General features: G+C 38.8%; 2 protein-coding genes across 2 annotated transcripts in view; both read right to left on the minus strand.

The window, feature by feature from the left end:
- Window positions 1-1,284: 1,284 nt before the first annotated feature.
- On the minus strand, window positions 1,285-4,597 carry LOC141969956 (fatty acid-binding protein, liver). Its single transcript, XM_074926199.1, has 4 exons — window positions 4,062-4,597; window positions 2,844-3,016; window positions 2,464-2,553; window positions 1,285-1,392 (listed from the first exon to the last, which is right to left on the minus strand). The coding sequence occupies exons 1-4, from the start codon at window positions 4,192-4,194 to the stop codon at window positions 1,342-1,344; spliced, it is 447 nt and encodes a 148-aa protein (XP_074782300.1). The 5' UTR covers window positions 4,195-4,597; the 3' UTR covers window positions 1,285-1,341.
- A 2,494-nt stretch (window positions 4,598-7,091) lies between these two features.
- The window catches only part of MYOM3 (myomesin 3), a 28,312-nt gene continuing 20,025 nt past the window's right edge, over window positions 7,092-15,378 (minus strand). Inside the window, exons 27-37 of the mRNA XM_074926196.1 lie at window positions 14,315-14,374; window positions 13,257-13,324; window positions 12,860-12,970; window positions 12,023-12,110; window positions 10,909-10,947; window positions 10,263-10,368; window positions 9,283-9,446; window positions 8,621-8,657; window positions 8,471-8,493; window positions 8,330-8,385; window positions 7,092-7,648 (exon numbers count right to left, since the gene is read on the minus strand). Of these exons, the coding sequence (XP_074782297.1) occupies window positions 7,349-7,648; window positions 8,330-8,385; window positions 8,471-8,493; window positions 8,621-8,657; window positions 9,283-9,446; window positions 10,263-10,368; window positions 10,909-10,947; window positions 12,023-12,110; window positions 12,860-12,970; window positions 13,257-13,324; window positions 14,315-14,374 (1,052 nt within the window). The 3' untranslated portion in view covers window positions 7,092-7,348. The remainder of the gene's footprint in view (window positions 7,649-8,329; window positions 8,386-8,470; window positions 8,494-8,620; window positions 8,658-9,282; window positions 9,447-10,262; window positions 10,369-10,908; window positions 10,948-12,022; window positions 12,111-12,859; window positions 12,971-13,256; window positions 13,325-14,314; window positions 14,375-15,378) is intronic.

Below are 15,378 nucleotides of genomic sequence, written 5' to 3' on the forward strand. Positions count from 1 at the left end.
GACTTGCAGTGTTCTGTGACTTTACTGCTGGAAAACTGTGCTCTGTTTTGTAGCGTTTCATTGTGTAGTTAGCAGCAGTTACCCAGCAACTTCCCAAACAGAAGTGTTTCAAGCTCTTATATGGCTTTTTTGCAGTACCAGTGCTTTAAAGCAGCCTTCTCCCTGAGTTTTACCAGTGTCTTGATTTGTCTTCTGTTGGTCTTATTTATGTGTAACTCGCAGGGAATTTAATTTAGTCTGCAAAAGTGTCTCTAAGATTAGAACTGCCTGAGAAGCAAATGGACCCAGTGATACTTGTATGGTTATGCAAGTAACCGTGAGGACGGCCTTATCCCAGAATGAGAATACACTTCTCAGAGTGCTTACATCATGTTGCAAGTGTTATTAAATAAAACACAACCTCCCCCTTCTTCTCCTAGCATATGAGGATGTAGACTCAGCAGTCTTGATTGGAAGAAAATGTCCAAATGTCCCCATGAGGATTTTAAATGGCATAATCAGCCCAGCGACTTTTTTCTTGGAGGTCTTACACCCAAGACCAGTTCTAACAAATCTGCGGTGATTTATATAAGTATGAAATAGGACTCCTACTATAATACTGGGTTTAATCACCGGTGAACAGAGAAATGGTTATAGGAATGGGTCCTGTGCATTTTACCTGTCAGTAGATACACATAATCTGAACATAAACAGTCTGGTTTACTTGGGCTTCACAAACTTGAACAGCGACAAGCAGATACTGAGAGTATGTTGCAAACTGGAAGAATGTTTCATTCCCTTTGTTCTTGTAGTGCCTCATTTTTGTTTAATTATACTCTTGTGTACTTCAGTTTAAGACGAGTCATTCCTATTATTACTTTGTTTATGACTGTTAAATACTTCATAACTTATAAAATATTACTGTTTCTATTCCTGTTACAGACACGTGGTGCAGATCAACTAAACAAATATCTAATTGTTCTTTGCTGGCTGGATTATAGAGAAAGGATTGTAGTAGAAGACTAAAGTTTGTTAGACAAAGGAACTGAAGCTGAGTATGTTCTCTGAGTATGTAAGAAATCAAGAGCATTTCTTTCAGCTTTTGTCCACTCCCAAGGATTATTATGATAAATCATATTGTTCCAGTCCCAGTGTGGTTGTCTGGGAGGCAGACTTGTATCACTTTGAGTATAAAAGGGATCTGTAAGCATACTCAGGGAAAACAGTCTTACAATAATGGAAAGTGGTGTGTGTGAAATCAAAATTATTTTTTGTACTATTTTTTCAGATAATAAAGATCACGCCTGTGGAAACTGCACTTTATTTTAGGGATGTAAAGATGTCACAAAAAAGGTGATATGTCTAAATTCTCTTGCTTCTTCTGACGAGTGTTACTCCACCAACAGTCATAGTCTGTAGAATATAAATAAGCATAACTTGTTTTTTATCTAGACTTTGGGAAATCTGTTTATAGCTAAGTGGTTAGACATTTCTGTAATTCATATATAAATCCATCTTCCACAAGAAAATACGTTTACAGTACCTGCCTATAAATATGTGCATAACATTCATACCAAGGTAAATTTTTTTTACAGAATCAGGCCTGAAGACAGAAAATCTAAACATAAATGCCATAATTGACTACATTTTATCACTCTGTTTTAACAGGTATCATAGATACTACCAGAAGGATATGCTTCCTGTAATAGAAATCCACTGTCCCAAATAGTAATGGGTTCTTTTGCCTGGTGTTTTGATTACTTAATGTTAGAAAAGTAGTTTGAGACACTCAAAATAATTTTAGGAAATTGTATGTCCAAACCATCTAACTTTAATGTCGTTACCTGTCATTCCTGTAGTAGTCTTTACCAGGTGGACACTTCTTAGAAGCCTGATGAGCTTAACTGTAGAGAAAAGCTCTTTGCCAGTACTGAACAATTTAGAACTAAAGAACTTTAAAGAATTGTAGGTGGAAGGAGTATATTCTAAATTTTCAGGTTTGACTCAGCCTTTACTTTCTTTTCAGATTTAATGCTGTGGATAAAGCTAAGGGTGGAAACACTGCTATAGTAATCTAGAGGAATTTATAAGGAGTCTTTCTGCAACATGCTCAGCAGCTAAAGCCCTTCACACTTCAGTGCCTAGAATTGGCCCCAGGGTAGTAATTAATAAAAAGATTTGTTGAGCAGGATGCATTAAATATATGACCAGTGTTTAAAGGAGAGTTGTCTAAGGCAGTTGGTTTTAATAAGAAACAGGAATAATAAAGTTTACTAATAGTATTTTCCACTAACTGTGCTTAGTTTGAAATACTAAAATTCTGTATCTGTATATTTAAGCACCCACAAGGAATTCTGCAAGTTATGCAGTAATTTAGGGGCCAGGATTTGCTTAAGGTACTGAGCCTACACTAAGAGTTAAGCAACAGAGAACACTTTTTCCTTTAGTATTTTTCTTAATGTGCCATGATTTTCTAACACTTACCTCCACCATTTCACTTCCTTTAATTTCTTGCTCATGAGAGAATTTTTCTGACTTGCACACAAGCTTCCCATTTACCATGTTCACAGTGCACTGTTGAAGCAAATTTAAAAGTTATAAAAAACCTTCAGATTTTGGAATTCAGTTGGAATAAGTAGAGGACTACATAAATAGAAAATAAATTATACTGATGTTTCATAATCACATCTGCAAATTTAAACTGGAGACCACAGCATTTGAATAGGAGTTTTAGCAGAAATATTTATCTTTGTTGAAGTGAAAGAAAGATATGCTAATGGAAATGGTACAAACAAGTTTTGCTCATACAGAAACCAAAGTACAAGGATGCATAAAGAGATGCACCCATCTCTGAAATATATTACCTTTAGCTTTTTGCCATTTAAAGTAGTAATGTCAGCTTCTTTTCCAAGTGTAAATGAATTAGTTACAGATTGCTTGGGTGTTTTTGATGTCACAACAAAGTCATCTCCTTTTTGTTGTATTTCAACAACAGGCTTAATATCTTTGGCGACTCTGATAATGTCATCTGGCAATGCTGTAAAAAAAGCCAAAAAAGGATTTTTTTTCTCTTACGAAGTAGTGTGTTGATATGAAATAGCAAATTCCTTTCTCTGATAAAGGTACAAAAGATATGAACCAACAATTGAAAGGGATATCCTAAGTTAAAAGACAAATCCTGTTTTGGATCCCTCACTTCTCTATGGGCATGTTGCTCCATTTCATCTAATCTGTGCAGATTTTGATATTATATTTGTTACTCCTGTGTCAGAATAGCTATTGTGTCTTTCAGTAACGGCTTGCCACGTGATGACATTTCTCCATGACAAAACCCATGTGTGTACTGTTTTATTTCCCTCACCTCTTCCCAGAGAGGTTGGGGGTGGGGGTTATCTGTCTAGTCAGAGCTGCAACAGCGCAATTAGCCTCAAACTCCCTTATCGGGGTGTCTCTAGCATGATTTGAGAGTACTGTCTTCATCAGCAGAGGGATTGTTCAGGCACTGTACTGTTGGAGGAGGCTTTTCAACTGTAAGTGAATTTTATTCTACTGAATACCTCTTATAAACTCTTAAAAACCCCAGTGTGAATGTTTTGTCAAGACTGTCAAGAAACTGAGGGCATTTTTATTAATGTAGGCACCTACTAAGTCATAACCATCAAATCTATTCCTTACAGATTACTAACCTGCTGTCAACTATGTTAATCACCAGCTCTGCAGAAAGTGCCTGCGGTACTAATTGGAAATCTGTATACATCACTGGCAACATGTTTCTAATTACATGTATTTATAAAGTTATGAGTTAATTAAAACAAACTGATTTCTGATATACCTCTTCTTTCATGAGAGACGCATCTCATGTTAAGATAGGGATTTTGGGGTTATCTGTAACATTTCTACATCGATTTATACGATTTTCAGCTTCTTATCATTTCCAAATTAGACGTAACAGGTTTACCTGGCAGGGCGCAGTTTGTCGTACAAACAAAAGAAAAAAATCCAGAAATACAGTAATAAAAGATGTCATGGAAAGTGTGTGTTGCAATCTGAGCAAATTATTTCAAAAGTAACTAGAGACTTACCAAGAGCTTTCAGAAACTCTTCATAGTTCTCTTGAGCATAGACCTGCCAGGTCCCATTGAAGGCCATTGCGGATGTTATAATGCAGTGTAGGATGGTGATGCTAGCAGGGAAGTGAGGGCTCTCCCTGTCCATTCGGATGCTATTTATGGAAAGGGAAGAGCCAGCTCAAACTGTGAGATGACTGGCTAATTATTAACCCATCAGGTTACAATTATTAATCATTTATTTGTTCTTAATGATCATAACCTCTAGTTCATTCTGTTTTGGAGAGAGTCTTACCTTGACCAGCTGGTTTGGGATGTTATGTTTATTGTGGGTAACTGAACTCGGGTATTCATAATTGTTGTAAAGTGTTGCATAGTTTAATTTGTTTTCTTTTTGTTCATAAATTCTGTGTTTAATACATTTTCTGTACTTTGGATAGAATTCTTAGATAAAATGCTGTAATTTACAATAGATGTGAGGTAATTACTGTCTTACAGCAGGCACTTCATAATTATCACAATATTCTCTTCTATGGGCACTTGAACTTTAAGTGGTGGGAATAAAATTCACAGCTATTTCTTCCAAAATTGTCGGTATCCAATTGCTTGAGAACAGGGAAAATCCTGTTGGAGTGGGCAGTCAATCAGGACTTCAGCCAGAAGATGTCAGTAATGTGCATCTAAAGCTGTATTAGATTCAGTTTATCTTTTTTTTTTTTTTTTTAAATAATCCACACATAGAAGATTAAAGGTAAAATAAAACATGAAGCATTGCTTGGAGGCCAAAGAGAAAGAAGTATATACGATCTACTATTTTTCTTCTCACCAATTGCGCCAAGAATTCCTCACCCATTATAGCTATTGAGCGATATTCCTTGCTGTCTTTGCAAGCATGACTGTTGATTTTGGAAGACATTCGTTAGATTATGTGTCTTGCAATTATATTGCTTAATTCAAATAGAGCCTGTATCCCAGGGGTAGCTGACCTTTCTAAGTTAATTTTTATTACTCCATAGGAGTCAGTAATTCTATTTAAATAGAAAACCAGTGGTGACCTTTTACTTACAAATTAACAACTTCTTTTTTAGCATGTATTTTTTAAAAAAAAATCTCACACAAAGAGCCAATTTTGTAATTACATTTGCATATAATAATACCTGAGTAGCGAGGATGAGGTACTGATAATGAATAAGGCCTTATTTATGTGTGGAGTGTAACACACGTGGCTCTGAAAGGTACATGTTTATATTGCAGTTATTCTAGGCTGTGATTAATCTGTTTTACCATAGAATAATGATGCTATCAGAAGGGCCTGCTTCTCTTCACTCGCTGTAAGATCATAGACTCATGGAATGGTCTGGGTTGGGAGGGACCTTAAAGAACATCCAGTTCCCCTCCCCCTGCCCTGGGCAGGGCCACCTTCCACTAGCCCAGGTTGCCCAAAGCCCCGTCCAACCTGGCCTTGAACCCTTCCAGGGAGGGGGCAGCCACAGCGTCTCTGGACAGACTGTGCCAGGGCCTCACCCCCCTCACAGGGAAGAATTTCTTCCTTAGATCCAATCTAAATCTCCCCTCTGTCAGTTTAAAACCCTTACCCCTCATCCTATCCCTACTCCCCTGATCCAAAGTCCCTCCCCGCTTTCCCGCAGCCCCTTTCAGCCCTGGAGGCCGCTCTAAGGTCTCCCCGGAGCTTCTCTTCTCCCGCTGAACCCCCCAACTCTCTCAGCCTGTCCTCACAGGGGGGCTCCAGCCCCCCGAGCATCTTTGTGGCCTCTTCTGGCCCTGTTTGAGCAGGTCTGTGTCCTTCTGATGTTGATGCCCCCAGAGCTGGACACAGCACTGTAGGGGGGGTCTTCTCAGAGGGGGAGACTCCCCTCCCTCACCCTGCTGCCCACCCTGCTCTGGGTGCAGCCCAGCACACCGTTGGCTTTCTGGGCTGCGAGTGCACATTACTGGCTCACAGGCAGTTTTCCAACCATGAACACCCCCAAGTCCTTCTCCTCGGGGCTGCTCTCAGTCCACTCAGCACCCAGCCTGTGTTTGTGCTTGGGGCTGCCCTGACCCGTGGGCAGGACCTTGCCCTTGGCCTTGTTGAACTCCATGAGGTTTGCACGGGCCCCCCTCTCCAGCCTGTCCAGGTCCCTCTGGATCGATCCCTCCAGCATATTGACCACACCACACAGCTTGTTGTCTGCAAGCTTGAATCTAGACAATTAGCTAATCTCTCACTTTTTAATATTATGACATTTAAGAATATAAATTATATACAGTTAATTTAAAGTAATGTCTGAAATGTAACTGCCTTTCATCAAATGATTGGTAATCCTGTAGAGGATTGCTCTGCTCATTTACATTGACACTGGAACAGCAGTGTCCCTCAAACAACTGGGAAAAATACTGCTATTGTGAGGACAGTTTGTAGTAGTTTGTGGAGCAAGGCAGAATGCAAGGCAGGATAAGTTTAGCCTGATGGCTGTATTAGGAATAGAATCACTTTTTTATCTCTCACTGATACGGTTTTACTGGTAGAAGCTGGGAGTTTAGCTGTGGCTTCAGAGCAGTTGAAAGACCAGTTTCTCCTATATCTAGAATAATTTAACATAACTAATAAACCTAAAAATATCTTTAGTTCTAAATAATATAGGTATCCAGTAGGATGGAAGGATCTGAGTTCACCTCTGTAGACTTTCACTCTACCCTTTTGTGTAAACGTCTTACTGCATGTCAGTGCATATACAGAAGCTGAATGTGTTCCTCCGTAAAGCCCCAAGCCCTGAAAATGTCCCTGCCTCGTTTTCTTCCCCTGTGGCTTAGGTTTGTAAAGGTGCATACTTCAAGGCCCTGATTCTGCATGGTACTTAGGAAAATTCCTAACTTCCCATACACACACAGGCCGACTGATTTCAAGATGGATGTGCTTGACAACAGTGCTGAGGTGTCACCAAAGATAGAAGTTTAATAATACACACACACAAGCATTTGTCAGCTGCAAGATAATCAGCAACACGTGGCGATTTAATACAGAAAAACTCCATGAAAGCCTGGTTCTCATATGTGAATCCTCTGGTATTTCCCACACAGATTTACTAGGACAGAGTTTCTCTGTAAGGTGAACATGCATGTGCACACATACACACACACAAATTGTTTTCTAACAACTGTACAACTACAACAGTAAAAGTACTAAAATATTACTAAAATAAAAATAGAGACATAAGCCTGAATTTTAGGGCACAGACACTGACAGGAATCCAAAGGAGTTAAATTCCTTTTATAAATTCAATGAGACATAATTGATTAATTCATTTAGGCTTTTTCATTATAGTCCCACGTGGGACTTCCTCTTCCTCCAGTCCTGCTGGTATCTCTCCGTGCTTGTAGACACTGATAGTAACCTGCCCTGTTTCAGAACCATACTTATTCTTGACATAGATGCTGTATTTTCCCGTGTCTTCATTGCAGACTTTCTCTATGGTAATTGTGACAACTGTCCCCTTCACATCCATTTTGTAACGATCTTTAAAGACAATAACCTTCTCATTTTTCAGCCAGGTGATTTCTGGGTAAGGATCTCCAGATATACAGCAAGTTAAACACAGGGTCTATTGTAAAACAGATAGCATAAATAGATTATGAAGGTAGAAATGAGCAAGGAAATTCAGTTGATGAGAAATTAAGAAAACTACAAATCAGTTCAGGAGAGTGTGGCTTAGATTTCCTTTTCCTGGTATCTTCCAATATAATCAGGATTAACCTGACTGAAATCACCGGGCCTGACTCATATTTGTGCTACTGTCTTTTTACAGCGTTCTTACACTGTCAAGTGACACTTAAATAGGCACGTGGTGAATTTGCAATTACTTTACAGAATTTTTATTCTGCTTGTGTACCAGTAAAGGGGAATGTAACTCAGAAATGTAAGCAGCAAGTTGATATGATGGGAAAATCGAGTCCAGCACTTAAAAGGCCTCAGTCTAATCCTATGAAATGGGAAGGCAACAGAGACGATCTGGCTGTGAAACAGACCTAGGAGGCCGTAACATCCAAAACCTGCAAAAGGAGGTTCCGAGCCACAAGGAGCACCTGTATGTGCAGAGGCACATGTGTGGTTGGAAGCACCGTCAGCAATACAGGGGGCTGGTGCAGGTATTGTGGAAGGTACCACTGCACACCTTTGGCAATTGCTGAACATACAGGAGGGGAAAACGAGTAGTTTTCTCCCCATCAGTTATTCTTCTGTGCCTGTGCAAGGGCCAGTTATACGAACAGTTACTCAATGTTACCTTGTCCTCCATGATGGTGGCAACATCTGGCAGACCTTGAACAACTCTGGCACGACCTGGGAATGAACAAATATGACCTTTTAGTTTTACTTATCAGCATATCACTTGGCTTTGTTTTGCAGAAGGAAGGAAATTACTTACGCTTTTCTGCTATTGCTGCTTCCCTGAAAGTAAGAGAGAGAAAATTATAGTGGTTATTAGGCAATCATTATTATTAGGCATTGTGTTCTTGGTGCAGAATATGACACCTGGAATTGATTTAGATGTGAAAATATTTAGGCAGGAACTTACTTTAGCCTTCTGTGCTCAGCCAGGGCTTCTTCAAAGGCTGCAAGGAATGAAAAGAATTTAGGGAAAGTTGTTTATTTCATTTGACTTAGTAGATTTAACATAATTCATCAGTGTTGGAATTACAGGTATCTGGGCACAGAGGCAGGTATAATCATCATCTAGACAGTGTCTATATCTGCCTTAAGGAAATAGGACTCTATTTATGTACTACAGAAATAAGTGGGACCTAGTACTCCCTTTCCAAAGAGAAGTCCAGAGGAGGAAAAAAAAAAAAAACCAACTCAGTTTGGAAAAGTCTTTGTAAACCTTAAGCCACATTTTCTTTTCCAAGATGCGACCTGTAAGCACCTGTTGGCCTGTGGAGGAATCGGACACATCGCAGGAGCAGCTGCCCTCCCACTCATCCTTTCTGCAGGAGAGCCTTCCTCTGTGGCAACAAGGCTCCCTACAGGCTTCAATCCTTCCTGCTGCACACTTCTCCTCTCCCCCTGTTCTCTCTGACTCCTGTGGGCACCTCATTGTCCTTCTTAACCCAATTTCGTAGTGCGCTATCACAGAACTGCAGCTCCAGCTCAAATAAAGGAGAGAGGAATCACTGCCCATGATTTGAAAGAATCTTGGAAAGCAGCTCAGGTATATCTCATTCCTCTGACTCAGCTTACCTTGTCCAGACAAGTCTGTTGACAATTTGTGAGAGTTGTTCCCATCAAATAACTCCAGGGTGTATTTTCCCTTATCTGCATCTGTTGGGTTCAGTATGTGAAGCCAGATCTGATTCATTGTGCTCCCAGCTTTCAGTCTGTCACGGCTTTCCAGTTGTTTCTCCCTAAGTAAACAAATGATATCATTTTAATAGTATTTAGTAGGGCTGTATAAGTTAGAACGTTAGCTTTATTTAGACCTATACTGGTTAGAATAAGAGAGTGGGAGTCAGGACCTCGCTGTTAATTTCATGGGGAGTTATGTACTCAGTCACTTTTGAAGATCTCATGGGGCATCTAGCTATGCTTTTAGGCAGTTTGCCAAAGCTCTACAAACTCTACAAAGACCTCTTAGTTCTTATTTTAGAGATTAAATAGGATATAGATGTTGAGTATTTGTAAGTGTTTAGCCCTTAAACGTTATTAAAAATTGGCCTCCTTATAGACATGTGTAGGTGGTATCTAATAAAACGCCATTTCTCTATTTTACACAGACATTATGAGGCTAAATTAGCTAGTGTTTGGAAAGAATTTTGTATGTTTGGGAATATTTGTTATTCAGAGTGGGGGAATACAGTGGTTTAGAGAAGTACAAAGCAGTGGAAGTAAAGAATTTTAAAAAAACAACTTCTTTTCCTGTCTGTAACCGAGGTGGCTGTAACTGAGCAGTACCTTAAATGCATCATTATTATTCGAGTAAAGATGATCACTTTTTTTTTTTTTTCTGCAGTGCTAAGATAAAAATAACATGACTGCTTATTTTGGAATTCCCAGGCATGTTTCAGGTTGCAGAGTGCATTGTGTTTTTCAGCCCTTGCTCAGACAAACCTACCATTGCCTTTAAAAGCTGCTGGCTCACGCCCAACTTGTTTAATTTTGATGATAAACAGTTACAAGCAACAGTACTGCAGAAGCCTTGCAAATATCTTTTGGGGACTTACTTGTGATACCAAGTTGTCTTCATGTAGTCTGTGTAGTACTTCACATCTGTGTAGATTTTGATGCCTTCTTCAGTAGGCTGAATTTTCAGAGGTGTAGCAGAAAGAGCTAATAGTATAATTGAAAGACTGAAAATGAGGGGGATGTTCAGGCATGCACAATTTTACACGTTATTCAGACAAAATCCCAAGGAACCTATTAACATTTCTCTCTGGAGAGTGTGGCTAGCTGAAAGTGAAGTGGTATTCTACCTCTTGAAGACCCTGGATCTTTTAGCAGCTGGTAGAAAAATGTCAGCCTCTCTCCTCAAGACTTGGGTCTGGAATACACATCTCATAGGCAGAAATAGTACAACTTGGCCAAATTCACATAGCGAGTGATGTGACAAGGAGCAGGCTGCTGGCATGTAAAGGTCACAGAATTAATTTTAATTTTAATAAGTGCAGAGGGGTTTATGTCCCTAGATTTATTGATTGACCATCCTCCTTGACCATTTGAAGATGCTTCTAACACTAAGGAGTAGTAAACGGGTGGTATTGTACTGGGTCCAAGCCCAGGGGCAGCTCCTGAGCAGTTTGCTCTGATGGTGGCACCGCACCTTTCTCCCCTTCCATTATTACTGTGTCAGTTGATGAGAAAATGACATACCACTGATCCTACACAGCTCCTTGAGAAGGTCTTCAAAGGCTGCAAAGACATAAAGATTTACATGTCTGTAAATACAATAATTAGCAAATCACATCTGATCTACCGACTTAATTTGATTATGTTTAGAATGTAGTATATCTAGTAGTTATTAGTTGTCTTTTTCTGTTGCAAAGCTTACTTGGAATGGAGTTTTTGCCACTGACTCCTTTATTTTTAGATGCTGGGCATTTCGTACTAAATTTAGATGCTTCTATCTTCCTTAGCACTCAATGTGTGCAACAGACTGCCTCACAGAAAGCAGATTTATGTATCAGGTTTAAATGATGGATTCCAGATGTCAGGGAAGGATTTAATCTTGGCAAGCAGAATCTTCGGATTGATGCTGAGTTGAAGTGACTGAAACATTACTGAGCTTTTAACTGTGGTGCTTGACTGAATTTATAATGCAGTCATAGCTTGATAAATGACTATATATGTAAATGACATTAGAATGTCAGAACTGCATATTTATTTTTGCAATTTCCAGACCATATTCAGAATACTGAAAAGTGAAGCAGAAATCTGCAGTAATATATAATTGTTTTTCCACTTGATGTTGTCTTTAACAACTATTCGGTCATGATTCAGCCTAGAATTTTTTTCACTGGTGGGGGATGCAGAGTGGAAATGGAAGTTTGTTTTCCTGATGCTTCAGAGGTCTGGCTGAACTTCCAGGAGTGAAAAGTTGTCTGTGGATTACCAAATGTAGTATGGACAGATGGAAAAAACCCCTCTGAGATCAGCTACAAACAAGACTTCTGTTCATTGGGCTCTGTGTAACACTTGCAGAATAAGAGGCTGTTTTACATAGTGCATTTTATGACTCCAATCTTACATGAAATACTTGTGATCTTAAAAATTATCATCATCTCTCTCTATATATATGCTATAGTAGATCAGAAAACTCTAAAGTTGACCAGTAACTTTTTATTTGGGTTTTAGTCCCTATAAAACCATGTAGGTACTATGGTAATTAACAACGTGGTAGAAAGTTATGAAATTTGTTTTTGAATCCAAAATTAATCCCAGGTAGGGGTGTGAATGCGTATTATTGCCTGATACAAGGTTCTCTTACCTCCTTTTGTGAGATCGAGTTGAGTGTAGTCCTCTCCTCGGTCATCTGAAACAACTGCTTTGTACTGGCCCTCATCTGCTTTGGTTAGCTAGCAAATACATATGTAATATTTATTAAAAAAACAAAACAGAACCCAAAACCAAACACACACACCCCCCCAGCAGAAATTTCACATATCAATAAGACAGGGCAGGATTTGGAAAAGGGGGGAAAAGCTGAGATTTTTTTCTTCCCTCACCTGCGTGAGCAGAGATTCCCTTTCACATACATTTATCTGCTTATTTTCTATAGGTGATTTGGCTGTTTGAAATTAAGGTGAGAAATCAAACCCTGACAAGATTCAAATTAGCCATGCAGAGATTGCACTAAAATTCTACTTGCACCAAGTTCCCTTTCTTCAGCGGTATCTTCTCTGAGGCAGAGTTAAGATTACAAGGAGCATTATATCAGCTTGTCTGGCCTTCTCTATAGGTCAAGCCATAAAATTTAATTCAGTTACTTCTGTAATGAGCTCAACAACTTTTTTTTTTTTCTTACTGAAGTTCATCTCCAGAATAGACAACCAGTCCTGATCAGAAAACCTGAAAAGCCCACACTTCTTTTTTAGCCACTTGGGACATGTTGAGCTTTTAACAGCCACTCATGGTTAAAAACATTTTATTTCTAATTCACATCTGTCTGACTATAATGTTAAATTGTTTCTTCTTTTCTGCTTTTCTCAGCATTTGTTCAATTTCTTTCATTTAGTGGGCACCACCCAAAACACACATGGACAACGCATATTTTTTGCATTTTCATGTGATCACCAAAGCCTCTGAGTTATTTTACATTTTTCACCTTTTTAATAGGAAGAGTTCCTATCCCAGTCTGTGGATCAAACGCACCGCCTGCTCGGGCTTTCTTATTGAAGAACCATTGGAAGCTGGTGTCCTTCCTCAGGTTTGTTGCCTGTTTGAAGTCAACAATTAAAAGTCAGTGTCCCAAATACCTTTTATTTCTGAATGTCTGGATGTCCTTTTAATATGAAACATCAATTGTGTTGGGGGATTGCTCCAGAATCTTAGAAACTTCATTCTTTATTAAAATTTCTGTCCAAGATAAACTATCTCTTAACTCCTTTGTCTGCAGATAAGCATTTGGATGAGCACTTTCCTTACCCTTCCCTTAAAATTCACATCTAAAATGTAGTGCTAAAGGCATTCAGACTGCAGTTGCATCACACAGCTGTATGTACCTTACAGGTAAGGAGTACTTCACAGTTCTCAGTAACCTTCCATTTCAAGTTCTCTATGAAATGTGGACCTAGAAAAAGAAAAGAAGTCTTTTGCAATGCTTTTCCACAGCTCTCGAGAGTTCTCTGCAGAAATGCCTCCATCTACTGGGGCATCCCCGCAGTGCGGTCTGTAGGGAACGCTGCGTGGTACTGAGCTTTGCTGCAATAGGCACCACAGTTTACTCCGGGTAATTATTGGGTTTGTAATGTCCTTAGGTAATGTATCTTTGTGGAGAAATCCTATCTCAAAATGTAGTTAGGGACGCTTCCTAACCAGACCTTGATGACTCTACTTTACATCAAGTCGCTGTAGGAGTTGATCGGTATTTCCCAGGTGAATCGCAATAGAATAGAAGAGCCATGTGCTTTCTGATTTTCTTTCTGATTCTGGAAGGGTGAACTGGGGAACTGATTACTTTATGTACACTTTCCTCTTATTCTAAGCATCTCTGAAAACAGGATACTGGACCTGTAGTCTAGTGTGATATCACAGTTGTTACTACGTTAATATTTTTATCTCTGCGAGAAGGGGATCACCTTTGGCATATTTGGAATATGGGAATATTTTTTCTCTGAAACTGTTTTATAAACTTCCTTATTCATGAGTATAAGATGGGAGATAAAATGAAAGTGGAATGCGTAGTCCTTTTTAAACTTAACTAGAGAATCTTGTTTTCTACAAGGAAAGTGAGCGGATCTTAATTACATAGTATATATTCAGATTGGATAATTTTCAGAATTCAAAAATGTTCAGTGTTACAGCTCTAATGCAGAAGATCTATACTAAGGATTGTGGCTAGCATGGCTAAAACTTTAAATAAATTCTTTAGATTTTTAAGAGCAAGGCAGAGTATCTTAAAATAAGGAATCTTATCCTAATGTATTAATCGGCTTAAATAATATACTTTTAAAAGATGATAAGGAAATGTATTTAGAGCACTCAGTGAAACAGCTTTTCTCAGGTTTTGCCATCCTGTTGGCATGGTTCTGACAAGTCATTAACCTTCAGCTTATCTTACCCTGCTTTTTCTTCCATTCTCTCCGTTTTGCAGCAGCCTCCTCTGCAACTTTAGCAAAACCTGCAAGAACAGCAATGGTCACAGTCAACAAACTCCCCCCACTATTTCTCAATGTAACACTTTAGAAATTTCTCATCACGAAAGGTATTATGTTTAGAGCTGTGATATTTATTTGTAAGACATCTCTAGGGCATGAGTTACCTCTGGCCCCCACTGAGAACCCTGAACAGATTAGTGCCATCATTCTTTCATTGTACCGGTTGCTCAGAACCTAACATTTTCATTAAAACAAAGGATTCTTTGAAGACCTGACCGTTATGCATTGAGGAAATTAAATAGGAGTTTTGATCATACAAAAAGGTAGGTCAGAAACCCTGAAATTAAAATATTTTAAAACTAAGAAACACACAAGACGGAGAGCATAGAGTTTACCTCTGTTATAGACAACTGCATGTAACTTTAGTTATCTTCCTTCATTGTTGGTAAAGAAAAAAGGGCACTTTTAGAACACAGTTAACTAAATTTATATCCTGAACATAGCATGTGCTGAATCATTCTGTAAAACTGCCAGTTCCTATCCACCGGTTGTAAAGGGAATAAAGCAGACTGGACATTTTATAAACTCTGTTCAAAAAGTTTGGAAGCTTTAGAAGGTCACTTGAAAGCAAACTGTTTGCAAGAACTGAAAATAGTGATAGACACTCTATGGGGAAGTACTTGAACGAGAATTTTATTACTTTCTATTTTTAATTAATTAAAAAGGGCTCTCTGTACTAGCATATACAAGGAGCCTGTGTGTCTCATGTTCAGTTTTCTTTGTTGCTTGGACTTGGCCTTGAGTGTAGTTGACACTGGGTTTTTTTATTGCATTAAATTTAATGCAACTAACCAGCTGTTAAATACACTGAATTTTCAACCTGATCCTGTTGTGAGATAAATGAATACATGTAATAATATGTCACACAGTTTACTGCCAAGACACAGACAGTTTGCTATAGCAAGATAATATGGAAAACATTTGAAAAAAATAACAGCACTCACTGGATATTTTGCTTTAGCAGACC

This window comes from Athene noctua, chromosome 24 (assembly GCF_965140245.1).
Source record: "Athene noctua chromosome 24, bAthNoc1.hap1.1, whole genome shotgun sequence".
Taxonomy (NCBI): domain Eukaryota; kingdom Metazoa; phylum Chordata; class Aves; order Strigiformes; family Strigidae; genus Athene; species Athene noctua.

Coding starts and splice junctions, on each gene's coding strand:
- LOC141969956 (XM_074926199.1), bottom strand. CDS start 4,194: ATGGACAGGGAGAGCCCTCACTTCCCTGCTAGCATCACCATCCTACAC. Junction 3,017..4,061: donor AGAGTTTCTGAAAGCTCTTG/GTAAGTCTCTAG, acceptor CTTTTTTTACAG/CATTGCCAGATGACATTATC. Junction 2,554..2,843: donor TAAATGGCAAAAAGCTAAAG/GTAATATATTTC, acceptor TTGCTTCAACAG/TGCACTGTGAACATGGTAAA.